This window comes from Aulonocara stuartgranti (assembly GCF_965226115.1).
Source record: "Aulonocara stuartgranti genome assembly, chromosome: 13".
Classification (NCBI taxonomy): domain Eukaryota; kingdom Metazoa; phylum Chordata; class Actinopteri; order Cichliformes; family Cichlidae; genus Aulonocara; species Aulonocara stuartgranti.
Window position 1 is genome coordinate 25469761 of NC_138949.1, and position 22893 is coordinate 25492653.

General features: G+C 39.6%; 2 protein-coding genes across 3 annotated transcripts; one reads left to right on the forward strand and one right to left on the reverse strand.

The window, feature by feature from the left end:
• The first annotated feature begins 369 nt into the window (after window positions 1-369).
• Window positions 370-10157, forward strand: cfap36 (cilia and flagella associated protein 36). 2 transcript variants are annotated; one of them, XM_082557926.1, is made up of 11 exons: window positions 370-733; window positions 1093-1157; window positions 1284-1385; window positions 3317-3431; window positions 3521-3608; window positions 5314-5473; window positions 6058-6148; window positions 6442-6623; window positions 7523-7687; window positions 8100-8219; window positions 8661-10157. In XM_082557926.1, exons 1-11 carry the CDS (start codon window positions 628-630, stop codon window positions 8742-8744), a joined length of 1278 nt encoding a protein of 425 aa, XP_082414052.1. In that variant the 5' UTR covers window positions 370-627; the 3' UTR covers window positions 8745-10157. The 2 variants fall into 2 exon arrangements, with proteins under 2 accessions (XP_082414052.1, XP_082414053.1); XM_082557927.1 differs by lacking the exon at window positions 8100-8219 and having other exon boundaries at window positions 371-733.
• A 575-nt stretch (window positions 10158-10732) lies between these two features.
• Window positions 10733-22284, reverse strand: ppp4r3b (protein phosphatase 4, regulatory subunit 3B). Its single transcript, XM_082557923.1, has 16 exons — window positions 21825-22284; window positions 21240-21295; window positions 19112-19210; window positions 18283-18906; window positions 17491-17568; window positions 17154-17270; window positions 16919-17035; window positions 16223-16354; window positions 15635-15737; window positions 15512-15553; window positions 14962-15120; window positions 14616-14785; window positions 14396-14535; window positions 13963-14108; window positions 13743-13882; window positions 10733-13431 (listed from the first exon to the last, which is right to left on the reverse strand). Exons 1-16 carry the CDS (start codon window positions 21964-21966, stop codon window positions 13327-13329), a joined length of 2370 nt encoding a protein of 789 aa, XP_082414049.1. The 5' UTR covers window positions 21967-22284; the 3' UTR covers window positions 10733-13326.
• Window positions 22285-22893: the final 609 nt, after the last annotated feature.

A 22893-nucleotide genomic window follows, 5' to 3' on the forward strand; every position in this document is an offset into this window, starting at 1 on the left:
TATTTAACACTCATACTATTTATTTCATTTTAACTTATATTTCTACTATATGTAATTTCATTTTTATGTGAAGCATAAAAACAACAAATAAAGGGAGTAGAATCTGAAAACGTTTGGTTCACCATACATTGCTTTTTGAGATAGCACACGCTAAATGGTAACAAAAAGTACAAACAAAAGACTCAGTAATCTATATACAATGAGCGAACGATGCAGAATTAACTTTTGTTTTATCTTGTTTTTGTGATATTTCCAGCAACTGCAGGTTTGGGACTGTGGGGAGTTTTTAATGCTTACTTTAGCGGCTTCTCCGTCTCGGTGCCAGTGGAGGGCTCTGCTTCGTCCAGGCAGAAGGAGCAGCTGACTGACGTAATGGTTACCTTAGCAACCAATTAGGCGTCACCATTCTCAAATTCATGACTGCGCATTTCTCACCTTGTCCAGAACGGAAAAAGCAGCCTCCGAGACTCATGCGGACTAGTTAATGAGGGACGATAAACCAGATGTGTTTTCCCATCTGTGTGAGCTGTGCTGCACGCGCGGACCTGAAGAACAACACTGTGTCAGGGCTGCCGCTGCTGCCTTTGTTGTTGTTGCTGCTGCTTACGCCCGCCAGCTACGACCAACATGGCTGAGGACGACAGTGAATGGGTTTTAGAAAGCATCGTTGGCTACCTTGGAAGTCCCGAATGGGTCGTTCCTGTAACGGACTTTTTGGAAAACAAATGCACAGGTAAAAACAGGTTATGAGGTGATTTTAGTCTGAGACTAAGCCTCTCTGGAGCTGTGCACCGTTAGCGCTGCGGCTAAGCTAACGCTAACGTGTAACAGCGATGCTGTCTGATAGTCTATCCACTCAAGTTTAGTACTAGACTTTCTCCTCCTGTACATTTACATATGATACGAGCGGAAACAGCGACAGCAAATCTTACGACACCAAATACAACAAACATCTGCATATAAGCGGACCTATAAACAGGTTTTACATGTTTAACTTTTCTGCGTGCTAAAGTCAGTGCATCTAGCTAAGTCTATAAAATACTTCCGTGGACACAATTCATTTCTGTCAACTGTGTGTTTTCAATATTTCAGTTTTTGACGACGAAGATGAGAATAAGTTGGCATACACAGAAATCCACGAGCAGTATAAGAAATTGGTGAGTTCAATTGTGATTACTACAATCTGGCTAATGTCGTGCATTGACTCATCAGCATCAGTCAGTAGTAGTTTCATATTGCTGACTCGTCAGAATGGACTGGTGTGAGCTGCTTTGCTTTCGTAGGTGGAGAAGCTGTTGGAGAATTACATGCAGGAGGTTGGCATCAACGAGCAGCAGTTTTTGGATGCGTGTACTTCTCCCTTTGCCAAGTCTAAAGCTCTGGAGGTACTCTAAGCTTCCTGCTTGCACACCACTGTCATCCTGCCAGCTAACCTGAATTGAGAATCAGGGATAGGATTTGCTTACATAAGCCCAGTGTTGCTGGCATCAAGCAGTGGGCTTGATGCCAACAACACGTTTTTAAAAAATTAGTTTGGAGGGGTTTCCATTTAAGTTGAAACATTCACAGTCTTGCGTTATACAACATTCCAGCTGTCTAAAGCCGTCTTTGCTGTGTTTTTTGCTGCATAGTTCATCAGATGTTTTCAATAGCTGACAGGTCTTGACATGTCAGGTACTTACTACTTTTCAGATGCTGAGTTTGGTTGACATTGTCTTACTGAAATAAGCAAAGCCTGTATATATATTGTGCTTTTACAGATGCAAACTCATTCACCCCTACACCACCATGGATACTGGCGATTGAACTGTGCACTAAGTTAAATGATTCTTTCTCTTTTGGCTGAAGGCATAGCATCTATACATACATCTATACATCTATAAATTCCAAAACGAACTTCAAAACCCAGAGGGCAGTGTTTTTGGTTTTTTTTGTTTTTTTTATTGTCCCCTAGTTTACCTTAAATGAGCTTAGCATCCAGATAAGTGTTTCTGGATTTGTGTAGGTACATTTTGTCTTTGCATGATAATTTTAAGCTGCATTTATCAATGCAAGTTGTGATCTGACAGTGTTTGTTTTGGAATTATTCCTGATCCCATGCTGATATTCCCTCCTGAAATCCTGAAATCATGGTCATTTTCCAGATTTTCTGAATCTTTAGCCGTTTTAAATATCAAAATGATGAAAACTCTTTGCAAATGTATTTCTGAACATTTGCTCTAGCCCTTTTATACAGACTGCAGAATCTCTGCAGTCATTACTTCTAAAAGATTTGGTATCACTAATGCACTGTTTTTATACTCATTCTGTTACTTATCCTGTTGCCAAATAACCTAATTAGTTTGAGATGTTTGTCTTTTGTTTCTGCTTTTTTATCTGTTGCTGTAAACATAGTCAAACTGAGCTTTTTCCTCAGAAAACACATTTCTTAGTTCTGAATTGAGCCATCAATTAAGGAAGGGTTAAACGGTTGTTTCCATTTTATCACATTAGTTTAGATTAATGTAAGTCCTCTGTAAATACTACAACCTTAGCACCATGAAGTGTTATACTGTGTCTGAATGTTTATTACACAAAGCAGACTTATCAAAAGAAATCATCTTCAAGCTGCACTTCATTAGGAGTCACTGTGTTTTCAGTCTTCCTCTGTGTTTAGTTATTGAGTCAAATACTTCACAATATAGTTGTTGTTTTTTTGTGTTTATGAGAGACTGAAACTGTTTTGGTGAAACTGATGAGTTGCCAGAACTAAAGCAAAAATGTCCAAAACTGGCAGTGATCAGTTGGACGACATTGGAATTGTGAAGAAAAAAAAAAAGTCTAATTGAAAAGATTTTGATGCAGAATATAATTTGAATTTTACAGTTGTGTCTCTTCTATAAGCACACACTCAGTCTTCATTATCATGTGATATGAACACAAACTTTTTACATAGTTTTTATTGGACTGAAGGCCCAGTAAGGTTTGTCCATGATCAACAGGACACGCTACTCTTCCATGGCAGTATTTAATAAACTAAACTTGCACAAAGTGATCACCTGATGAGCCTTCACCCAAATTATGTTTAAGGTCAGGGTGATATTGGTTGTTTTATGGAAAATTTTCATTTTCACAAGAATTGCTTCTCCTCCTGCATTGTTCAGAGTTTAAATTCGTCTTGGATATGACATTGACATTGCCTCATTGTCTTCTCAATACATAATAATTCTCAGTAGTTTGTTCAATAAAGCCAGTCAATGAAAACAACAACTATTTCACACATTACTACAACCTGTGAACGGACTACGTCACTGATGTTGGTTTTTTTGTTCTTCAGGCAGTATTCCAGCCAGTTCTGGCTACAGATGACTTCCAGATCTTTCGCTCATTGATGGTTCACAAGAATATGGAGCTGCAGCTCCAAGCCCTCAGGGTCATTAAAGAAAGGAACGGTAGGCTGGATTAACATGTAAAGCAAATCCAAACACACACTTGCAGAGCCAAACGCTCAGCTGTAGGTTAAATGTCTTCGTGTGTGTAGGGGCCCTCCCAGAGTGTCTGACTGATGGTGTGGACGTCATGACAGAGTTGCAACAGCAAGAGATGAAAATCCTGCAGGAGGTTCTTAAGTAAGTCGCTCTGTCATTCTTGTGGTATCTGACTCCTTCAGTGTTTGACATAACATTTACTGGTGTCCCAAAAATAAACTTTTAGTTGTTGTGTAAAGCTATTCGAATGGCCGATTTGAAGATTTAGGATTGTTGATATTTCAATATGTGACTGTAAGAAAACCTTTAGTGAGTGTCTGGTTCAGTTAGTTTGTTTCACAGGTGAATCAATCAGTGAACGCCAAAACGAGCCAGTACCTGCTCAACTATCTTTCCCCACATAGTTTTTTACTGACTGTGGACCATCACTAGTTCTGTTGAACCTGACATCTCATTCACCCTTTCTTAGAAACATCCTCACAGTTCACTGTGCCACCTTAAGAGCACTCTAATGTTTTTTTTAAATGCTGTGGCTCTTCGTGTTTTTATGGCACATCTGTTGAAAGGATATTTTAGAAGTCCTATGAGCCAGATTTTGAACAGTCTCTGACGGGAATTTCATGGAAACAGTTTTTGATCATTTCTACAACAGAATAAAAAAGTGCTGCTCTATTTATTTGTATTCCAAGTTAACATTAATTAGGAATGTATTTGCTTAACAACTCTGACGGGAAGTTAAATCCCCATTTTTTTTCTCAATTATTCCTAACTGAATAGCTTATTTTTCTTTGTATTTAGGCTGAAATTTCACATTTACATTAGTCAGTAGGTGTTTACTAATTTTACTTTTCAGGTAATTCAGTTAATTTTATAGTACATATGAGGCTTTTGTTCCTCACTATACCATTAAGAAATTTCCACATTTTCTTTATGCATCCATTGCACTTCCTGAAGGCTTCCCGAAGCTCCTATCACTCTTCTCTAATGGGATTTTGCTATTGAGTGCCTGGCCAAGTAGAACACACCGAGTCTAATGGGACCACAGTTAAGCTCCTTAGGATCCAGCTAATTTAGGTTGGAGGGATTGACACTAAACAAGCAGCTGAGAAAAACGATGGTTTCATCCCTTTTGTCATACCAGGGAACCTTATCAGCGGTCCACTATGCTGCCCCTACTCCTCTCCAGGTTATCAATAGTTTCTTCTATATAAGTGGCATCATAAAGGAATTGTTTTACGTAATCTCTGATTGGAACTGCATCACTGAAGCTGACGCTTATTTTGATGACGGGTCTTAAACTAGTATTAATTCTGCAAGTTTATGTTTAATTGTTTTATCCTCAACAGTTCAAATGTATCTATGTTCTGTCAATATCAACCTATAAAAATCCTCACAGGATTTATGACTAGGCACAGTTCCAGTCACAGTATCTCTGTCTTTCCATACACCTACTTGTAAATGCTTTGCAGCAGTCTCCACTGAGACAATTTAGGCTATTAAATAAATCAAATTAAAGGATCTGGCTGTGATTCCCGGGTGATGCCTGGGAGCTGGTTGGGGCAAAACGGGGTTACCACATGGAAATCCCTGACGCGGCTGTCTTTTTCTAGTTTCTACTGGTGCTGTCAGCCAAGGGCTAACTGGACAATAGAACAGGCTTACCTCTAAATTGTCAATGCTCTTATCACACCAAAACTACTGAACATACTGTGAACCCCTTCGAGAGGGCTCTTGACCAAAGGCTTTGCAACAGGGCTGAAATAGTGAAGTTTAAACAGTTAGTTGGTCCTAGGCTTATGTTGAACTCTTTCTTTCTTTTTTTTCTCTCCTGCTTATTCCTGTGTAGAAAGTCAAAAGAGGAGTATGATGAGGAAATGTCCAGGAGGCTGCTATTAGAGAAAGAGGTTGGTTCCACCTCCAGTGGCTGCTCTAGTAAGCTAATGGCAGAGTGTGATGAAGCCAAGAATACCTCCTCCGCCCTCAGCCAACACATCAGCCCTGCCAAGGTGAGGCATCATGAGCACTATGAGTTAAATAAGACCTGTGAACCAGCCAAATAGTGCATCTTAGTGAGGCTTCTTGTGCATGCCAGTGTTACCTTTTGTTGGACTTTATCTCACATAATCTCACTAACTACTTTTCCATTGAGTGCCTGAGCTCAATTCTTATTGTGAAGTCCCCTTTAACCTTGAAATCACTTTTTTATTAATGTGCTATTTAAATTTCACCAAGGTGAAAGCATGGGTTAATGATCAGCACACCACACTGGTAACTGGAAAAACACAGTATAAAGTTGAACCATCCATGCAGTAAAATTTTAATCAGGGATGTATTAATAAGTACACTGCAGTTTACTAACTAGAAATACAGTAATGCCAGTCCAGCTGTGTCTGTGATAGCTAACAGAGAGAAAATGCTGGTAAAACTAAAATGCATAGTAGACCTCTGCTCTTAACAGATATAAATACCAGCCTAATTATTGGATCATTAAGCAGCTTTGAAGTGTTTGTGCTTTGTGGATTTTGCACATTATTTGGAGACAGTTTAAATGTTCATTCATTCTTTCCATCACCCATATCCCCACCTGTAGGTCAACAGTAACCCAGTTAGAAAAGAAGGGAGCAAGATAGCTGCTACAGGAGGTGGTGCTGAGAGGAGTAGCTCCTCTAAACCCACAACAGGTAAGTTAGAAGAGAAGACAAACACTTTGCGACCAACTGAACTCTTTCTTTCTTCTTGTTATATAAAATTACCCCACTATACCACATTATTCTTGATCTCCTGAGCTACAGACAACCCACATAGTCAGATGAGAAACATTTTTATTACTGGAAATCATGTAAACGAGCAGCATCAGTAGTATTACTAATGTTGCAGATAACATGTGAAGCTTTTTAATCTTTTGTTTTATTTTAAACACACAACCAACACGAGAGTGGCAGCTCATCAAAGTCATTTGTGTATGTGCCCACAGATCGTGGTAGTGATGCTGTGGGATCCCGAGTTCTGCCAGCTGTGAGAGCTCCTGTGAAGTCTGGTGAGCCCTCCATCAGCAGCAGTCCTCATGCCGGGGAGCAGAGCAACAGCAGCCAGACTACAAGCGAGGCGTGGCTGGAGGAAGCACACAGGGAGGCTGGCTTCTCTAAGCCATATACTGTGAGTCTGTGAGACTGCTGACGTACCCCATAGATTACAGGAAATCTGCGCATAACATAAAAAGCGATTTGCCTCATCCTCACTCTGAAGGAAAGATCAGTGCCAAAGCACAATTGCACTCTAAACAGAAGGGTTTAATATTTCCTTTTAGGTAGACAACAATTATTTAGTTTTAAACAACTGAATTACCTATTACTGAAAGAAAACAAAATAAAATACAGATATTTTTTTTACTTCCCTACCTAACATAAATATGTACAATAGATACAGATACAGATAATCACAATACAATACAAATTATGACCTGCATTAATTTAAGGGAGGAACACCAATGCATAGACTGTATATAAAAGACAGACAGGTGTTGTCGGTGATTTCACCAATGCTTTGTAAGGTCTTGTTGTGAATGTGACCACCAATCTTCAGATTAGTAGGTGACCTGCGTTATCTCCTGAGCTACAGCCAACCCACATAGTCAGATGAGATACATTTTTAATGCTGGAAGTCATGTAAACGAGCAGCATCAGTAGTATTACTAATGTTGCAGATTACATGTTTTGATTTTTGGTGTTTTTAAAAAGGACTCAACAAACATGCAGTGGGTGTAACTAAGAGTTTGAAAGAAATGTAGAGACTTGACAATAACAAGTTTACATGCCCTTATGCCTCATGTGTGAGAGATTGCCAGTTTGAAACTAGGAGGAGACTAAAGCTCCGCATGCTAGAATGACTAGTAACAGTCCCAAGCCTGGATAAATGTGAGGATTGTGTCAGGAGGTGTAAAAGTCTGTGCCAAATCAAATGTGCAGATGTACTGTGGAAGCAGTTTGGGAGATAGGAGAGCAGCTGTAATTGCTGTTGAAATATAATAATTGAGCTTCACCTGCGTTTCTCTGCAGGAGTTATCAGTATCACAGCAGGAGCAGCTCCAGCAGAGGGCGGCATATCTGCGTCAGCAGAGGGACAAGCTGCACGCGCTCCGAAAAGAGCAGCAGAAAACCAAGCAATCGTCCTTGCCGGAGGAGGCACCCAGCAGTCCCACACCAGCACCCAGCACTACCCCGGTAAATGCAGGTCCTCGCCTCCTTCTCCATACCTCACTTCATAAAGTTGCTCATCCAACTGCTGCAGGCAGTTTGGCACAAATTCTATCTGTTGAAACAGGGATTTGCAGTAGTTGTGTTGAAGTGAATACATTGTTTTTGATTAGACACACATTCATGCATTAATACTCATAGTGGCTTATTAAAGTTCTTCAAAGTTATCTTTAGAGATTAGAAATTTAAGTTTGACGCTGGTTATGAATTATGCCTCACCCAGGACCAGTTATCCAAATTTCGCCTGATTTTCTTAAACCTACATTTAATTTTTTTGTCTTCTTGTTTTTTCCCCTTCCAACTTGTTTTATTTGCTTCTTTTTCTTGTTCTTCATTTCCACCCACTTCCACTTGTGTCTGCTCTGGACTGGCCTGTTAGGAGGCAGTGGGTCAGTCCCAGAGAAATGGGGCCTGTTCCCCTCCTCATCCTCCTTCTTCTCCTCCTCCTCCACCTACTCCTCACTGTGCTTCTCCAGCACAGCGCTCCTCCAGTCAGAAGGTGATCCATCAGCTGCCTCTGATGTTAACAACTGTACTTGTTCATGTCTTGTGTTCATCTGCTTTTGCTTTGTAGTAATCATTCCCTTCATTATCACCAACTAAAGGTCTGCATCTTTTTCCCCCCTAAATTAATAATTTTATTGCCACAAACTGAAGAGAATCAGATCTTGATTTGTGTTGACTGAAATCATCGATCTTGACTCAGTTCCTATTCCTTATTAGATGCGATTCTCTGTCAGCACCTTGTTTACCTCAAAGTTACAGGATTACTATGCCAATGTTTCCAGTACTAGCTGCCTGTGTTTAGTTTTCTTGCTTGTGTACTGTATGTAGACACATGTGCTTGGTTGTATTTTAGTCGCCTTTCTCGCTGCTTTTTCCACTTTCCCTATTTTGCTGGTGAGTATTGACTGCTTCCTGGTCTGGTCTCTTCTCACAGGAGATATCTGCTGAGGAAAGAAAGAGGCTGGAGAAGAGAAAGCACCTTGCCGACAAGCTGAAAGAGGAAGTGATCAAGAAATGACTTCCCCTCAAAATGCAATATTCTCCCTTATATCTTATCTATTTACTCTGGCAATCAAACACATGGCTTCCTTTACACTGCTGCATATTTCGTAATGCAAATCTTTTCTCTTTTCTTTCTAAAGACAAAAATTATGGGCTCTTCCATCTTCTGAGTTCTTTTCTGTGTAGCAAAAAGAGCATCTTTGTTTTTAAATGACACTCATTACTCTTAACAGACCACTGGAGTATTTAAAGGTCTGATAGCTACTTTCTGTATTGGACTAATTTCAGAAAATGTTAATTGAGCTAAAGCACAAGGGGCTGTGTGCTTCTGTATATCAAGCGATATCCTGCCAGCGGTACCGAAACCTCTGCTTTTCATTTGTAGACAGACTTTAATTATACTGTGGGGATCGTGGGTTCAGGAGAAGAGTAGGTTGCCCCTAATTGCAGGTTTGGTGGTGCGGCCACAACCCCACCACATGCCAAAGTGTGTTTAGTGAGCAGAACGATGAACCCCAGTTTCTTCTTGATGGCAAGGCAGCACCTTACTTGGCAGCTCCACCTGCACTGGTGTGTGAATGCATGACTGAGTATAGCTTCAAAGCACTACTACTTAAAATGTGCTGTATAACTGCTACATTTGTAGACCATTGGTTGAAAAAGTGGAATAAAAATGTTTTTTCAGTCTGTACACTACTTTTTAGAAATGTCTAGCCGTTGGACAACAAATCAATCCAAACAGGTATTAATTATTTTTGTCATAATTTGACATTTTTAAGCAAAATTGTGAAGATTTGAATATTTCTTTTGTCACATACCAAGGTAAAGAGGATATTTAGACATTTTGTACTTTTCAAATAAAAGGGTGTATAGTTGTATTTTTTTTCCTCGGTTTTCTAAAATTGAAGGACAATTAAGAAAATAAGCAGAAGATATGCAACACTATGCTCGTCAGTAATGGTACAAAATCTTGCTTCACAGTTTCTGAAACCCATTTTGCTACTTTGAAACTAGTCAATATGTTTGGAGTGCTGGATTTGGATTCAGACACTGGCTGATTTCCTTCTAGCAACAGTTAACAGTAACTGGCCATGACGTGATGAATCAGTGAGTACAGATTTGGGAGGACTCTACGCTGAGGTAAAGGCAGTATTAGTTGGATCCAGTGCACAGATTGTTTTCCACTGTTAGCACTCCCACAAGGAAGCTGGTACGTCGTTGGCAGTTAAGAGAGCTGTGCAAGTTGTCAAGATGACCAATCACATGTTCATACAGGGGCCAAGAGAACAGTGCGCTGCTTTCTACGAGTGCTGTATTTATCTGCAAACCAATCAAGAGTCTTCACTTCAATCAACCATAATGCACCAGTTTATTTGTAATGTTGTTATTGTGTATGCTGTTTAATAAAAAATATATTTTTTAGAAACAACCTGCAGTCTAGACTTGAATGTATATATATAAAAACCTACCCACTTCAGTAGTTAGACCTTTTAAGTACTAGGTTGGACCCCCCTTTTGTTTTCATAACTGCCCTAATTATTGCGGCAAAGTTTGTCCAATTTTTTAAACCTGTGCAAACAGTAGCCTGTTTTCTGTTCTCAGCTGATATATGATCTTCTACTGCTGCAGCAAGATTCAGTGTGTTACACATTTTTCCTGTTACCAGTGTAACAAAGCAGCCTGGCTACTCTGACATTGACAAGGCATTTTCATCTAGAGAACTGCTGCTCACTTCTCTTTTTCAGACCATTCTCCATGAGGGCCAATAGCGCAGGCTTTTTGTTCTCCTGCTCTTATCTCTGTAACTTTCCATGCAATTCAGCCAACTGATATACAGTGCATAGTAAAAGAAAGCACATATAACTTTTCAGATGTTAAACCCCATTTTCTTAATATTTTCTGGCCTCTTATTAAGCAATCAAAATGCCTAACATAAAATCTAGGACACTTGCAGCTCCAATTGCCAATTGGTACAAAGTTGGTAAACAAAGCTAGATTCACAAGTTCAATGTCAGGGTCACATTTAATTTCAAAACTTATCAAATAAATTCATACAAATGTTAAGAATGGATGGTGGTAGTAAATGCACTTGGTACAAATTCATCAAGGGAGAGCAGAAACAGTCATTGTTGGATGGAACCAACATAGAGGAGGAAAGACAATTCACTGCAGGTGCTGCTCCTGAAAAGCACATTGGCAATAATTCTCTCATTTCCTACCTCCTGCTTTTGTTGTTGTACATGAACAACTGATCTAGCAATTTTTTTTACCCAGTTTAGATTCCCTTCATCTTCCTATGTGCTTGTGTTGGGACCATGAGAGAAGAAGCAATGAAAGAAATGTTCCAACCCGACAGAATTATCCCGCTTCATCACACCGGTGTGTTGTCAGAAATAATACGCACAAGAACCACTGTTTGATTCAAAAACTTCACTGCATTGACTGCGGGGTAAATCATATTTATCATACCTAATAAAAACAGATCATCCATTCAGTCAATGAAAACTTTTTTTTAAAAAAGGACTTAAACTAACTTTTGATCTGTAGGGTTTATTTTTCTTCTTTTTTGTGTTTTTTTTTTTAAACAGAAAATGAAAAAAACAAAACAAAAAAACTTGAAATAGGCTTTAAATTTTGGGAGTAAGAAGATCTCAACCAGAGCAGAACGACATTTTGAACCCTCAAAATGAAAACAAAAGCCCCCTTTAGCACCTCAATCTCATTAGAAGAAGTCTCCACAGTATATGTAATATCTGATTATTCACCATCTAGTAGTGTTACTCTGGCCAGAACATAGTATAAAAGATGGACACAGCTTCCAGGACTGAAAAGTGAAACCAGTGTGGATGGGGCCAACTCTGGTTGCAAAAAAAAATTGAAGTTTATGGGAAACCGGCCCTCAACTTGCTTGCCCTATGACCTCAGTACACTTTGTTTATGGCTTCATGGTTTCAATCACTAGTTTCAGGTAATACTGAATAAAACATGAAGCTCACTTTTGTAAATTGCAGTCATTATTAGAATCCGAAAAGAGGATTAGTCAGGGTAGGATCCAGTGTGTGATATCCTTGTTCACAGCAAGATCATCTCCCCCCTTCTCACATCTGGTTTTAAAACTACAAGAGGCTAAGCTCAAGGCTTCATAACAGGACTTCACAAACCAGTGGGTGACGCCACTGGCTACATCCATCTTTTATACCAGCTGTGCCACAACAAGGTGGGCAGCTTTTTGTTTCTGATGCAAGTTAAACTCTGAACCTGAGATCTGTCTGGGAGAAGGATGAACGACTCAGGTTTGCCACCCCTTTTAAAACACAAACTGGGCTGATGATGTGCACACTGTAACGAGGACGCCAAGTTTGACTTAAGTACAAAATTCCAGACATCCTCGAAATGTTGACTGAAAAAAAGAAACTTTACTGCAAGTTTTTTTGTTATTTTTAAACCAGCATTTAGGACTTCTCTGTATTTGTACACTGAATCAAATGAACTGTACTAAAGGGTGAACAGTGACCCCACCTTTTTGTGCGACAACAAAAAGAACACAGGCAGGTAGGGGTCTTGCTCCCCTTTCAAAAATCACGTCAGGGGCAAAAGATTAAAAAGAGGAACAAAAAGATCTGTACAGTACTTTTTAACAAAGTCATGAAATACAGGACTTCCTGGCTAACACAGTCTTGTATGTGCGTGTATCATCGTGTGTGTGTGTGTTTGTGTGTGTGCCTCGACCAAACTGACAACATGGCTTTTGAAGGTTTGAGTCCTGCTCCTCTCGCTCTTAGTCTTCATCCCAGTCTCACTGGTCAGCTCCCTTGTCTTAAGAATTTGGGGATTTTTCTATGATGTCCCTCTATCCATGACTAAAGTAAGTAGTTCTCTGGGAGGGCGGCACACACAGCTTCAGCCAGTCAAGCTTTCTATTACTATGACGGCTAGTCCTGCTAGCCTGACTGACCTGCTGTCAAGTTCATACACTGGCTGGTTGTGATCTGACTTCCTCTCTCTCTGGAGCTCATCGATTTGGATTTGAGAAGTATGGAAGGGCTTTTTATTTTTATTTATTTTTTTTAAATAAGAGGTGACAGGCGCAGTGGGGCTCTTGTTGGACTGCAGCTTCCTTAGCCCTGTAGAGCTGGGAACTGCTGTGCCACCAATTCAAACTTCAATGTCTTGTTGGTGTTTAGGGTTGTGGGTGAGGAGGAATAAGTGAGAGCAGGAAAGGAGAGCAGGAAGGAGTGAAAGAGGGGAGAGATGAATTCTCAAAGGGTCAATGAGGTTCTCAGGTGGAAGAAAAGAGATTTGGGAATCTCCCTGAAGAGGTTGTTGAAAAGGAAGAGGTAAACAGGCTGAGACACAGATTGATCCTTCTTTCTTTAAAAAAACAAAAACAAAACAAAACAAAAGCAACTCTTCATCTCCTTTTGCCGAGGGAGAAGCTGGAGCAGCAATCAGAAGGGACTGAGAGAGGTGGGAGCTCATCTTTGTCCATTTCTTCAGTGAGACAGGTGGCACAGGCAGGCAGCCAATGAGACAACCAGAGGAGGGGATTTCAAAGGGACTCAATGTCCGTCCACCATGACCAAAGAGGACAATTCGCCTTAGGAGCTCAAACGAGGCCGCTTCCTTGGAGACTGGTCTTCTTCCTCATCATCTTCCTCTTCATCTTCATCGTCAGGGTAGTCCACCAAACCAACCAGAGCAGTCTAAGACAACAACAAGAGTGACTGTTTCATTTCAACATGTACTTTTGCAGGAGCGCAGGACAGCTATTAGTGCTGAAACATAGTGTTCTAAATTTCACTCACATTTTACTTATTCTGACCAGTGAAGTCAAACAACAAGTAACTTGTGTAACTTTTATCTGCATTCATGTTGTGATACCACTCGAAACATATTGTGCAACACAGAAAATTAAAGACTGTCCTGTGTTATACTGTCCCAAAATTGGACAAAGGATTAGGATAGGACAGGATAGGAATTCAAGTCTTTCTCAGAATGCAACATGAAATATTACCTTGACTACTGGTGTGGCAGGAAGAGGAACAGTTTTGACAGAAGAAGCTGAACTGTTGTTTGGAGTGACGGCTGGTGAGGCAGGTGGGAGGGCAGCAGCTTTCCCATTGTTATTGGCACCATTGGCTCCGTTGGCAGCTCCTACAACACAAACTAGGATCATGCAACAATCTGGGAAAAACTATCCAGCAACATTCATACAGTAAGAGAATATAGCTTACCTTTTTTGGCTTCCATGTACTTGCCGTAGCTATCAGAGAAGTCATCCCCCATTCTCTTCTCCACTGCCTCTCCATCGTCATCGTCATCATCGTCATTGAACCACAACTCTTCATCCTCATCCAAAGACCGCGCATCTCTTCGATATCTACAGTTGAGAAAACTGCTTCATGAGGTACAGGTGTCTACACAAGGGGAAGTACTACCTTGTGGTAATAAGTCTCTGATTAAATATAAATGAAGGTTATGAAGCTGAACAATGATGACAAGCACTAGGGTTAACAGAGGTTGACTAAAACATGCAGAAATTCAGTAGGGGTGTGCACAAAATGGGAATAGAAAACTATGTAAAGTCGGCATATATACATGTAAATTTATGTGGTGGAGTGCATGAGTGATAAAGATCACAGTAAGGGAATGACCCTTGCTTCTGACCTGTTGAGTCTCTGGCTCTGCCGGTCTTTTTCCTGTTCATATCGTCCTTTCAAGCCCTTGAATGTCTGGACATACTCAATGGATTCAAGTGCTTTGTAGAAGTTATCCACGATGTGAGCTATGAGTGATTTGATGTCCTCCTGGAAAGCAAAAGGTGGATCATTATATATTTAATGCAAAAACAAAGGCTTGTTAAAGTAGCCTTTGTGCTTTTACATACCACTTTAATAAACTCAAAGAGCTCTATGATGGCAGAGTTGAGGAGGTTGTATCGGGTCCCATTGTCCAGCAAGGCATTAATGACAGGCTCAAACAGGTTCCCTTTGATGATGTAGCGGTTGTAGTATTCGTCTTTTAGACCAATGATTCTGCGCATGAAACGCAGAGCACCTTGGACAAAAACAGAGCCACTTTGTAAAAAAACGAGGCACGATATGATTCAAAGTCTTATCTGTATTATTTCTGTGAGCTTGGATACAAACAGCAGTTACACAGCTCTGGTATGGTTATATCTGTATATGAGGTTCAACCACAATGTAGTCGCTATCAGAACACAGGGAACTTACAAAGAGCAAGGAACGTGTGCTTTGAGTTCATCAGCACCAGCACTCTTCTAAGCAGGTCTTTGTTCATGATGTAGGTCTTGATGTGATAGGTGTGGTGTTCCACACAAAAGGTCAGAAGCTCCAGGATCAGTGCCAGCAACTGAGCTGTCTGGAAGTTGTCTACACAAATAAAGACAAATCGTGTTAGGACATGCAGCACTGTCCAGGTACATTTCCAAATACAAGCCAGACAGCAAGTGTACAATCCTTTAATATATGGTTTTAAGAGTCATTCCAGATTTTGTGATCCTCAGCATCTTCCTTAATAATTTGAAGCTGTTCCCATAGTCTGGTGACTAGCTTAACATTTTATTTCTTATTCACGTCCTCTAAAAGAAAAAGAACCACACCCTTAGTAAGAGCTGCTGGTCATTTATTTTGGAAGGGTTCAGGTAAAAACAAATAATATAATGATGTTGTCTACTACAAGAGCAGTACTTTCAAGCCACTTCAAATGCACAAATTTCTAACTGTTGAGTAGTTCATGGTTGACAGTTTAAATAACACCCACCTGGGCACACTGGGTTGACCTTTGTTGATCCCTCCTGCAGATCTGAAATGTGATTACATAGATTAAACAGTGAAATTTCCTTTCTTCCAGTCTGTTGTACCCTAGTTTAACTTCCCAGCTCACCTTTTGAATTTTTGTCAAGTGCAGTGTTGGCCAGCAGAGGAGCAGTCAACACGTGCATGCAGTATTTGTAGAAGAAACTCAGAAACTCTGTCTTCTCAGTTTTCTAGCAGAAAAAACAAACACAAAAAAACTTTAATAAGTGTTTAAGGTTTCACTCAGGGGACACATATACTTAATCTAGCGGTGGTAACGGACATGTGGAGACACAGATGGGGGATTTTGTCAGATAACAATGAGGTAGGCACCATAAATGTGCTGCTTTACATCAGTGTTTCTTCAACTGTGAGGCAGGACTCACTGGCAGAGCCACTGCAGGTGGGTAAAAATAATGCGTGAAACTAAGTTGAATAAACTTGACTTTGTAGACTTTGTTTTTTTAAATACAGAAGACTCCACTGACCCTAATTTGACTAAATTGGATCCTTTCTTCATTGTTAATGACTAAAAAGTGTGGGGAAATGAGTCACACCAAATAAAAGTCTGAGAACAACTGATTTAAATGAAAAAGCAGAGTGATCAACATTGAGCAATGGCTGGAGAAAAAGGAAAGGGGAAGAAATCAACAAAAATCTGGTTGATTTTGCTTACGTTGGTGGAAGCCAACATATTCTCAGGGTCGATGAGTGTCCTGAGCAGACCCATCAGCTGGACAGCTCCCCCCAGCTCTGGGTCAGAGTCACAAATCATCTGCTTAATCACAACATTTATCAGGAGAACATCCTGAAACACAAATACACAAAGCAAACAAAGGAGAAGTTAACACAGTAGCGCGCTCAGATTAAAAATAAATTTTGTATGGCATGAAAAGAAAACTGTCTCTCTCAAAAAAACAGGGCAAACACACAGTATTAAAACAAACAAAAAAAAGCCTTCTTGTACACAGAACAGAAGATCAACAGAGGACACTAAAGAAAGTTAATCAAACTTTGTCTCAGTAATTCTCTATAACAGTTCTGTGTTTTTATACTACTTTATCAAACATGTAAATTGTGTATCAGCTATAAAATGCCTTCAAATGTTATGGCTCTGTAGTAAAAATCGAGCACATCACGTGAGCCCCAACAGTGACAGGCTGTTGTCACAATACAAAACACCTCGTTTCCCTCATTGTTCATAAAGCAAACAGTTTTCCTTATTTAGATTTCACCTCAGTTATGGACTGTTCTACATGCCTGATGTGGTAATGAACTATTTGAAACTGAGAGAGCCTGGGCTGCCAAAACACTGCTTTCATTAAAGAGAAAGTTCTTTTTTTTTTAAAAAAAATAATGATTAGATGCTTACATCATCTGTCTGCTGAGGTTCCTGCATGACAAATTCCCTAACCATGGAGGGGCTGAATTCCACCAGGTAAGAGAAAATATCAGTAGCTGCTGCCCTCACCTGCAAGTCATCCATTCCCTGAACAAAAAAAAAAAAAAAAAAAAAAGAAGTTAATTCAACTGAGCATTGACCAATCAAAAAAAGACTTTTATTAAGACTACCTCAGATACACATTCATGCCAGAACTATAACGTACCATTACTATTTCAAGAGCAGGTAAAATGCCTAGATTTGCCAGAGTTTTGAAGAACGCATCCCTGTTTTGAGGCTGCAACGTTTGTGAAAACGCACAGAATTCTTTGACGAAGTTCACCTAAGGAGAGGAGGAAAAAAAAGGAGATAGATAAATGACAATATAAATGAGAAATGCAAAGATCAAAATAATTAAACCGGTCCCAAATAAAAATCACTGTGCCTACCGCCATTTCTGGGCTCATTTCTCAAACATGGTTATGAAAGGCAACTACTTTGAGGTTTCAACATATGTCCAAAAAAAAAAACAACAAGAACAAAAAAAACTTCTTAAAACTTGCCAATTCTCTCCTTTTACTGTCCTCAGTCGCATCATCTGTGAGCTGTGCAAAGACCTCCGTTAGGAACTTCTCATCCTCCTGCGGCACATTTAAAGCCGGGTTAAAACATCAGAACAATAAAGAAACATGTCTTAAAAATAAACAGAAAATCTAATCCTGACTTGCAATTTCAGCACAACAAGAATGAAAGGCAAATTATTCCAGCAATAAACCCATGAGTCCTAGAACCGTACAGAAAATTAAAATCAGTCACCTGACTGTGAAATGAAAGAATTCTAAGGTCCTGTTTGTTTACACCATGAAAATAATTGTGTGGTATAAAACTTATTGTTCAGAACATATGCCTCACATTTGCACCATATTACAATACACATACAAGTGTTACAATGGGCCTAAACCTATTCACTCAAAGATTTTGAAAATGTTTTAATGTATAGTTTTAATTGGTCATCATCACAATACAAAACTTGACACACACATCTTACGCATACATTATTTGTACAGTCATTACAGGCTTATACATTTCCATCTGTTCACACTTATTATTTGAGCTTTCCCACTTGATTTAACATTTCACATGAGAATTAAATACATTTAAAGAAAAATTTTTAATTTGGTTTTAAGCATGAGTCATCTTGGTGGACTAATCTACAAGCAGGGTCATTTGTCAAACAAATTTTAATTAGTCACAACATGTACAGCAATACTGTATATGTACTGGCTAAACTACACAGTGGATTAAATAATTAACTCATAATGTTGTTTTATAAATAGCTTGGTTTGAATCCTTACCTGCAACATACTGACAATTTCCACCTTGTTGAAGAAGATGAAGGAGGTGAGTGTGGATAGGAAGTTCTCCTCAAAGACAGATGGTGTGGGCAGGATTATGTCCTGGATGTACTGAACTCTGTATGTCTGGTGGATCTTCTGCCGCAGTTCAGAGTCTGTGATAGGGATCACCTCCTTAAATTTCGCCGTCTTGGTCAAGAATTCCCGGTGGCGTTTAGGTTGAACCAATGCTGGGTCGTACTCCAGGCAGCCCACCACATCCATGATACAGTCGTCAGAGAACATCACCTCAAAGAGGGCTGCTTTATTGAGAAATAAGACGCCTCGGACAATCTCATAGAGGTGATGGAGGCCTTCCCTGTTGTCCACTTCCTCACATACTCTAAAGAGACCCAGGAGTTTCTTGATGTAGCCCTCAGTCATCAGGGCCAGGGCAAGCTTTTCCCTCCGGATGGGTGAAGAAAGGACAGAGGTAACCAAGTCGGCAATTTCCTCCAGTCTGCCTTGCTCACAAGGGGGGAGCTCAACTAAGTGGCTTGTCTCTGGAATCTCCTCAAAGCGCTCTTCCTCAGACTCATCAATGGGGTCCTGGGTGATGTCCAGAGCAGGGTCTCTACCTTGGACCTGAGTCACAAATAAAAGCTATTATTAAATGAACACAATTGATAGTATCATGTGTACAGTCACCTCTTTGCACAGGTTAACGTTTCTCAGTAATTTGTCCAGTACACAAACTATTAAATAGATCAACAGAGCTTGCCCATTGTGGTAGGCTCAATGGAATTTTAGCATCAGTGAAACAGCTGTATGTTCCTGGTTTGAGTTTTACCTGGCAAATTCTTTCCCAGATCTCATCACAGCCAGCCTTTTCCTGGAAACTGAGTGCAAGGTCATAGTTATCTGCTTCTGACCAGACAATCAATGTGTCCTGGAACAAAGACAAAGGATTATTAAACTTTACACACGGACACGCTTAACTCTTTCACGGCAGGCACTCACAGACACACACAGACACTTATTCAAGATACACTTCATTAAATTGTATGTTAACTGAACACATGCTTACAAATGTGTGCACACACACACACAGGCAGCAAAGGAAAATAAAAACGTCAACATTTAACTCCTGCAGACAGAGGATCTTGTGGCTCCGTTATGCCTTCTTGTACATATTGCTGGCAGGATTTGGGTGCAAATCCTTAAAGTGTATCTGAAGGATAAAGTTTTCTATCCTGGTGGGAATGCACTCCTCTAGCATGACAGTGACTTATCCACAGAGTATGAAAATGATTTGAACAAAAGTCTACAACAGACAAAGCAAGCTAAACACATGCAGAATATCTTTTTTGTACCTAGCTTCACCAAGGTGGTTATCAAATAAGTCAAACAGGGGTTTTTCGATCTAGCTATGACCACATTCACATGAAAGAGACAGCAATGGCAGCATGACCAACCAGAAACATGAACCGGTCTATTAGCAGCTGAGGGGCATAGTTTATGAATACTATCATGCTATAAAATTAGCATTATATAACATGAAGTAGGTAAACCGATAATACAGACTCGCTGCAACACAACTTCTGTAGCCAAAACAGCAGTGTCAGTCTGTGTGAGAAGAAAAGTGCTGTGTAATTTTAAAGTATTGTTATATATGTCTTAAAGTAATAATGATTAAAGTAAATAGTAAAGTGTGTACAAATTTTGATAATTTAAGGCAACAAACTTAATGTCAAAGATCTGGGAAGACCTCATTACTATATTACAATAAAAAGAAGCTAATGACGTTTAGATTTGCCGCTTCTTTCACTCAGTCTCCGCAATTTGAAATAGTCTAAGGGCAAGTAGAGACAAAATTTAACAAAATAAAAGATTTCAAACTGGTAAGTAGCCAACTTGCAAATGTTTCATGACGTCAGAAACGAAAAGGTTTAAATTGCCTGTTTTAGTATCATTTCAATGTATTACAGCCTATACAACAATAAAGTTGCTTTAATATTGTTTGCAGTCAACAGGAAAGAAGCAAGGAATAAAGTTGCCCTCAAGAATCTCTATTTCTTACCGATGCTGAGACAAACTTCAGATTTTCTTAATATCTGCACACTAAGCTCTAATTGATCTTTATGCATTATTTCATAGAAATAATTGTTCCATGGGACGCGATTTCAAACATGTTGATCTCTTGTCTCAAACATGCCCCATTCCTGAGGAGATTAGGCGAGTGTAAATTGCCACAGTAATGTACCCCATAAGAAGTAAACCAGCTCCAAAACACTGGAAATCCAGGATTAAACCTGAAGTTAGCCAGACCCTAATCATTAATAATGCTATAAATTTTTAGGTAATATAAAAGTGTCATATCACAATAACAGTGATACATAAAAAAAACCCCATGCAACACAACAACAAAAAAAAAGAAAGAAAAAAAAAAAACACGCCTCAACATGTCTGAGAACAAGAGCTGCTGTCAGCCTCCAATACCTAAAAAAAGGAAGTTATTCAACAACCTTCAACAAAGAGCAGTAATTTTAAAGACGTGCAAAAATATTTAGAAAAAGGTGGAAAATATTTTTCTTTATTTAGGAACTTGCAGAGTTACAAGGTTAAGGTTAAGTTGAATTAGTTAAATGTTTCATCAATTACAGCAGCTCACTGTTAAAGGAAGGTGGAAGTTGACTTTCAGACACTCAGCTATAAATGTGGGAAGACTTCATATTTATGCCATAATTCTAATGATACCTTGATTTACAAACCGGTGTGGTTCATATGTGGTAATTACTCACGGCATTACCCGATTATTACTCGATACCAAGTTTACAATTGCATCAGTCAGCCAATTTCTACTGTCTCGCCTAGATTACATTAACTATCCAGCAGCAGATCTCAAACCAGTGTTGGGATTATTTAAATATGTGTGCTATCTGTAGCTGAGCCAGACTCAGGTAATAATAAAAACTTACCTGTTGTTTTTGATATGCAGTATTTGGACTTATCTTCGATTCCAATAGCAGTGATCCTAAAGCACAGAGATATAGGTGACTAAATATTCAAACCAGTTAGAAAGCCGGTTCTTTAAAGACGAGGTTTGTTATTCTGCCTGGGAATAAACAGTCATGGCTATGCAAATACACACAAAAACAATCGAATTAAACTAAAATGCTTAAAAACAAAGGTAAAATAACTACAGCAGACCTTAGATTCTATTGTAATAACGTTATGTACTTTCTTTGTCACATACATGAACCACAAAGAGCAATAACAAGTTTATGCGTTCAGACTTTCAGGGGCACCATGCTATAGAGATCCCGTCGGACTAAACTAATAAGCATGCTAGCAACAGCTATTCAATAAATATTTGCCATTTATTGAGAGACGTGCCTAATATTAACAGTTCTGGCACTATGACGGCGAAGTCTGCCCCACATGTAGAAAAAAAGTCTAATAAGGTAATCTGGTGCCCACTGTGGGCAATCGAAGCGCTCTCTCCGAACAACCAGGAGTTAGCATGCTAACCACCGCAACAACTATGCTAACAGGGAACTTACCGTCCGATTCAGCCCGAACTAATAACGATATCCCCCTCAGTCGTTCGACAAATGTAGACGAAACGTGCCCGGTACCCCGATCATCCCATTGCCGATCTTCATTCAGCGTATATACCTTCACTCGCCGCCGAGTGTCCGACATGGTTTAAACGAGTCGGAGCTAGCAGGCTAGCTTTCTGCTAACAAGCTATCACCTCACCCGTCTAGTGTTTTCCTCGACCTGTTAACTTTGTTTCCAACCGCATGTTATAAAACATGCATGTTTAAATTTAGTTCCCAATAGCAACAAAATATATTAGTAGGTATTTCATAAACATATTACGACGTGAATCTACTTATTAAGGGGCCTAATATTAAACTGGAAAATTCTGAGAGAACACAACAACTCTAACGGCCTTCTTGCTAACGTCCACAGACCGCCATCTTGTAATCCGATCTTGTGTTCTTTTTCTTTTTCTACGTCAATCAAGCGCTAACTGCCGCGGGGTCTCCTCCCCCGGGCTGCATCGTCCAATGGCAGAACTGCGGCTCCTCCAGCTCACCGCGTCACCAACGGTAGAGAAAGGTAATAACACCCATAGCCGTTTGCAGATGTTGGCATAATGTACAGATGTGATTTTGTTCAGCTTGTTTAATTCATAGAGGAAGCAGATACTTACTTAAGCAGAAGATTAACAGAGTTTTTCACGTTAATTAATCACAATCATAACTGACAAGTTTTTTTTTTTTACACAAACGAGGAATTTGTCTTGGAAAAAGCAACACTTCAAGCCATGATCTACAGAGAAAGAAAGGAATAAAAGCTTGATGGTTTTTTTTGGCATAAGTTTCTAGACTTCTTGGAAAATATTCCTCAGACAAAAGATTAACTTTTTGGTAAGTAAAACTAACATTTAATTAAAAGAATATCAAAGCAACAGTCAAACATGGTGACGGTAGTGTGATGGTCTGGGGCTGGTTTGCTGCTTTATGCAGCTGATGGAACCGTGAAGTCTGTCCTCTACCAGAAAATCATGAATGAGAATGTCCAGCCATCTGAAATTTTAGCAGACTTGGGTTATGCGGCAAG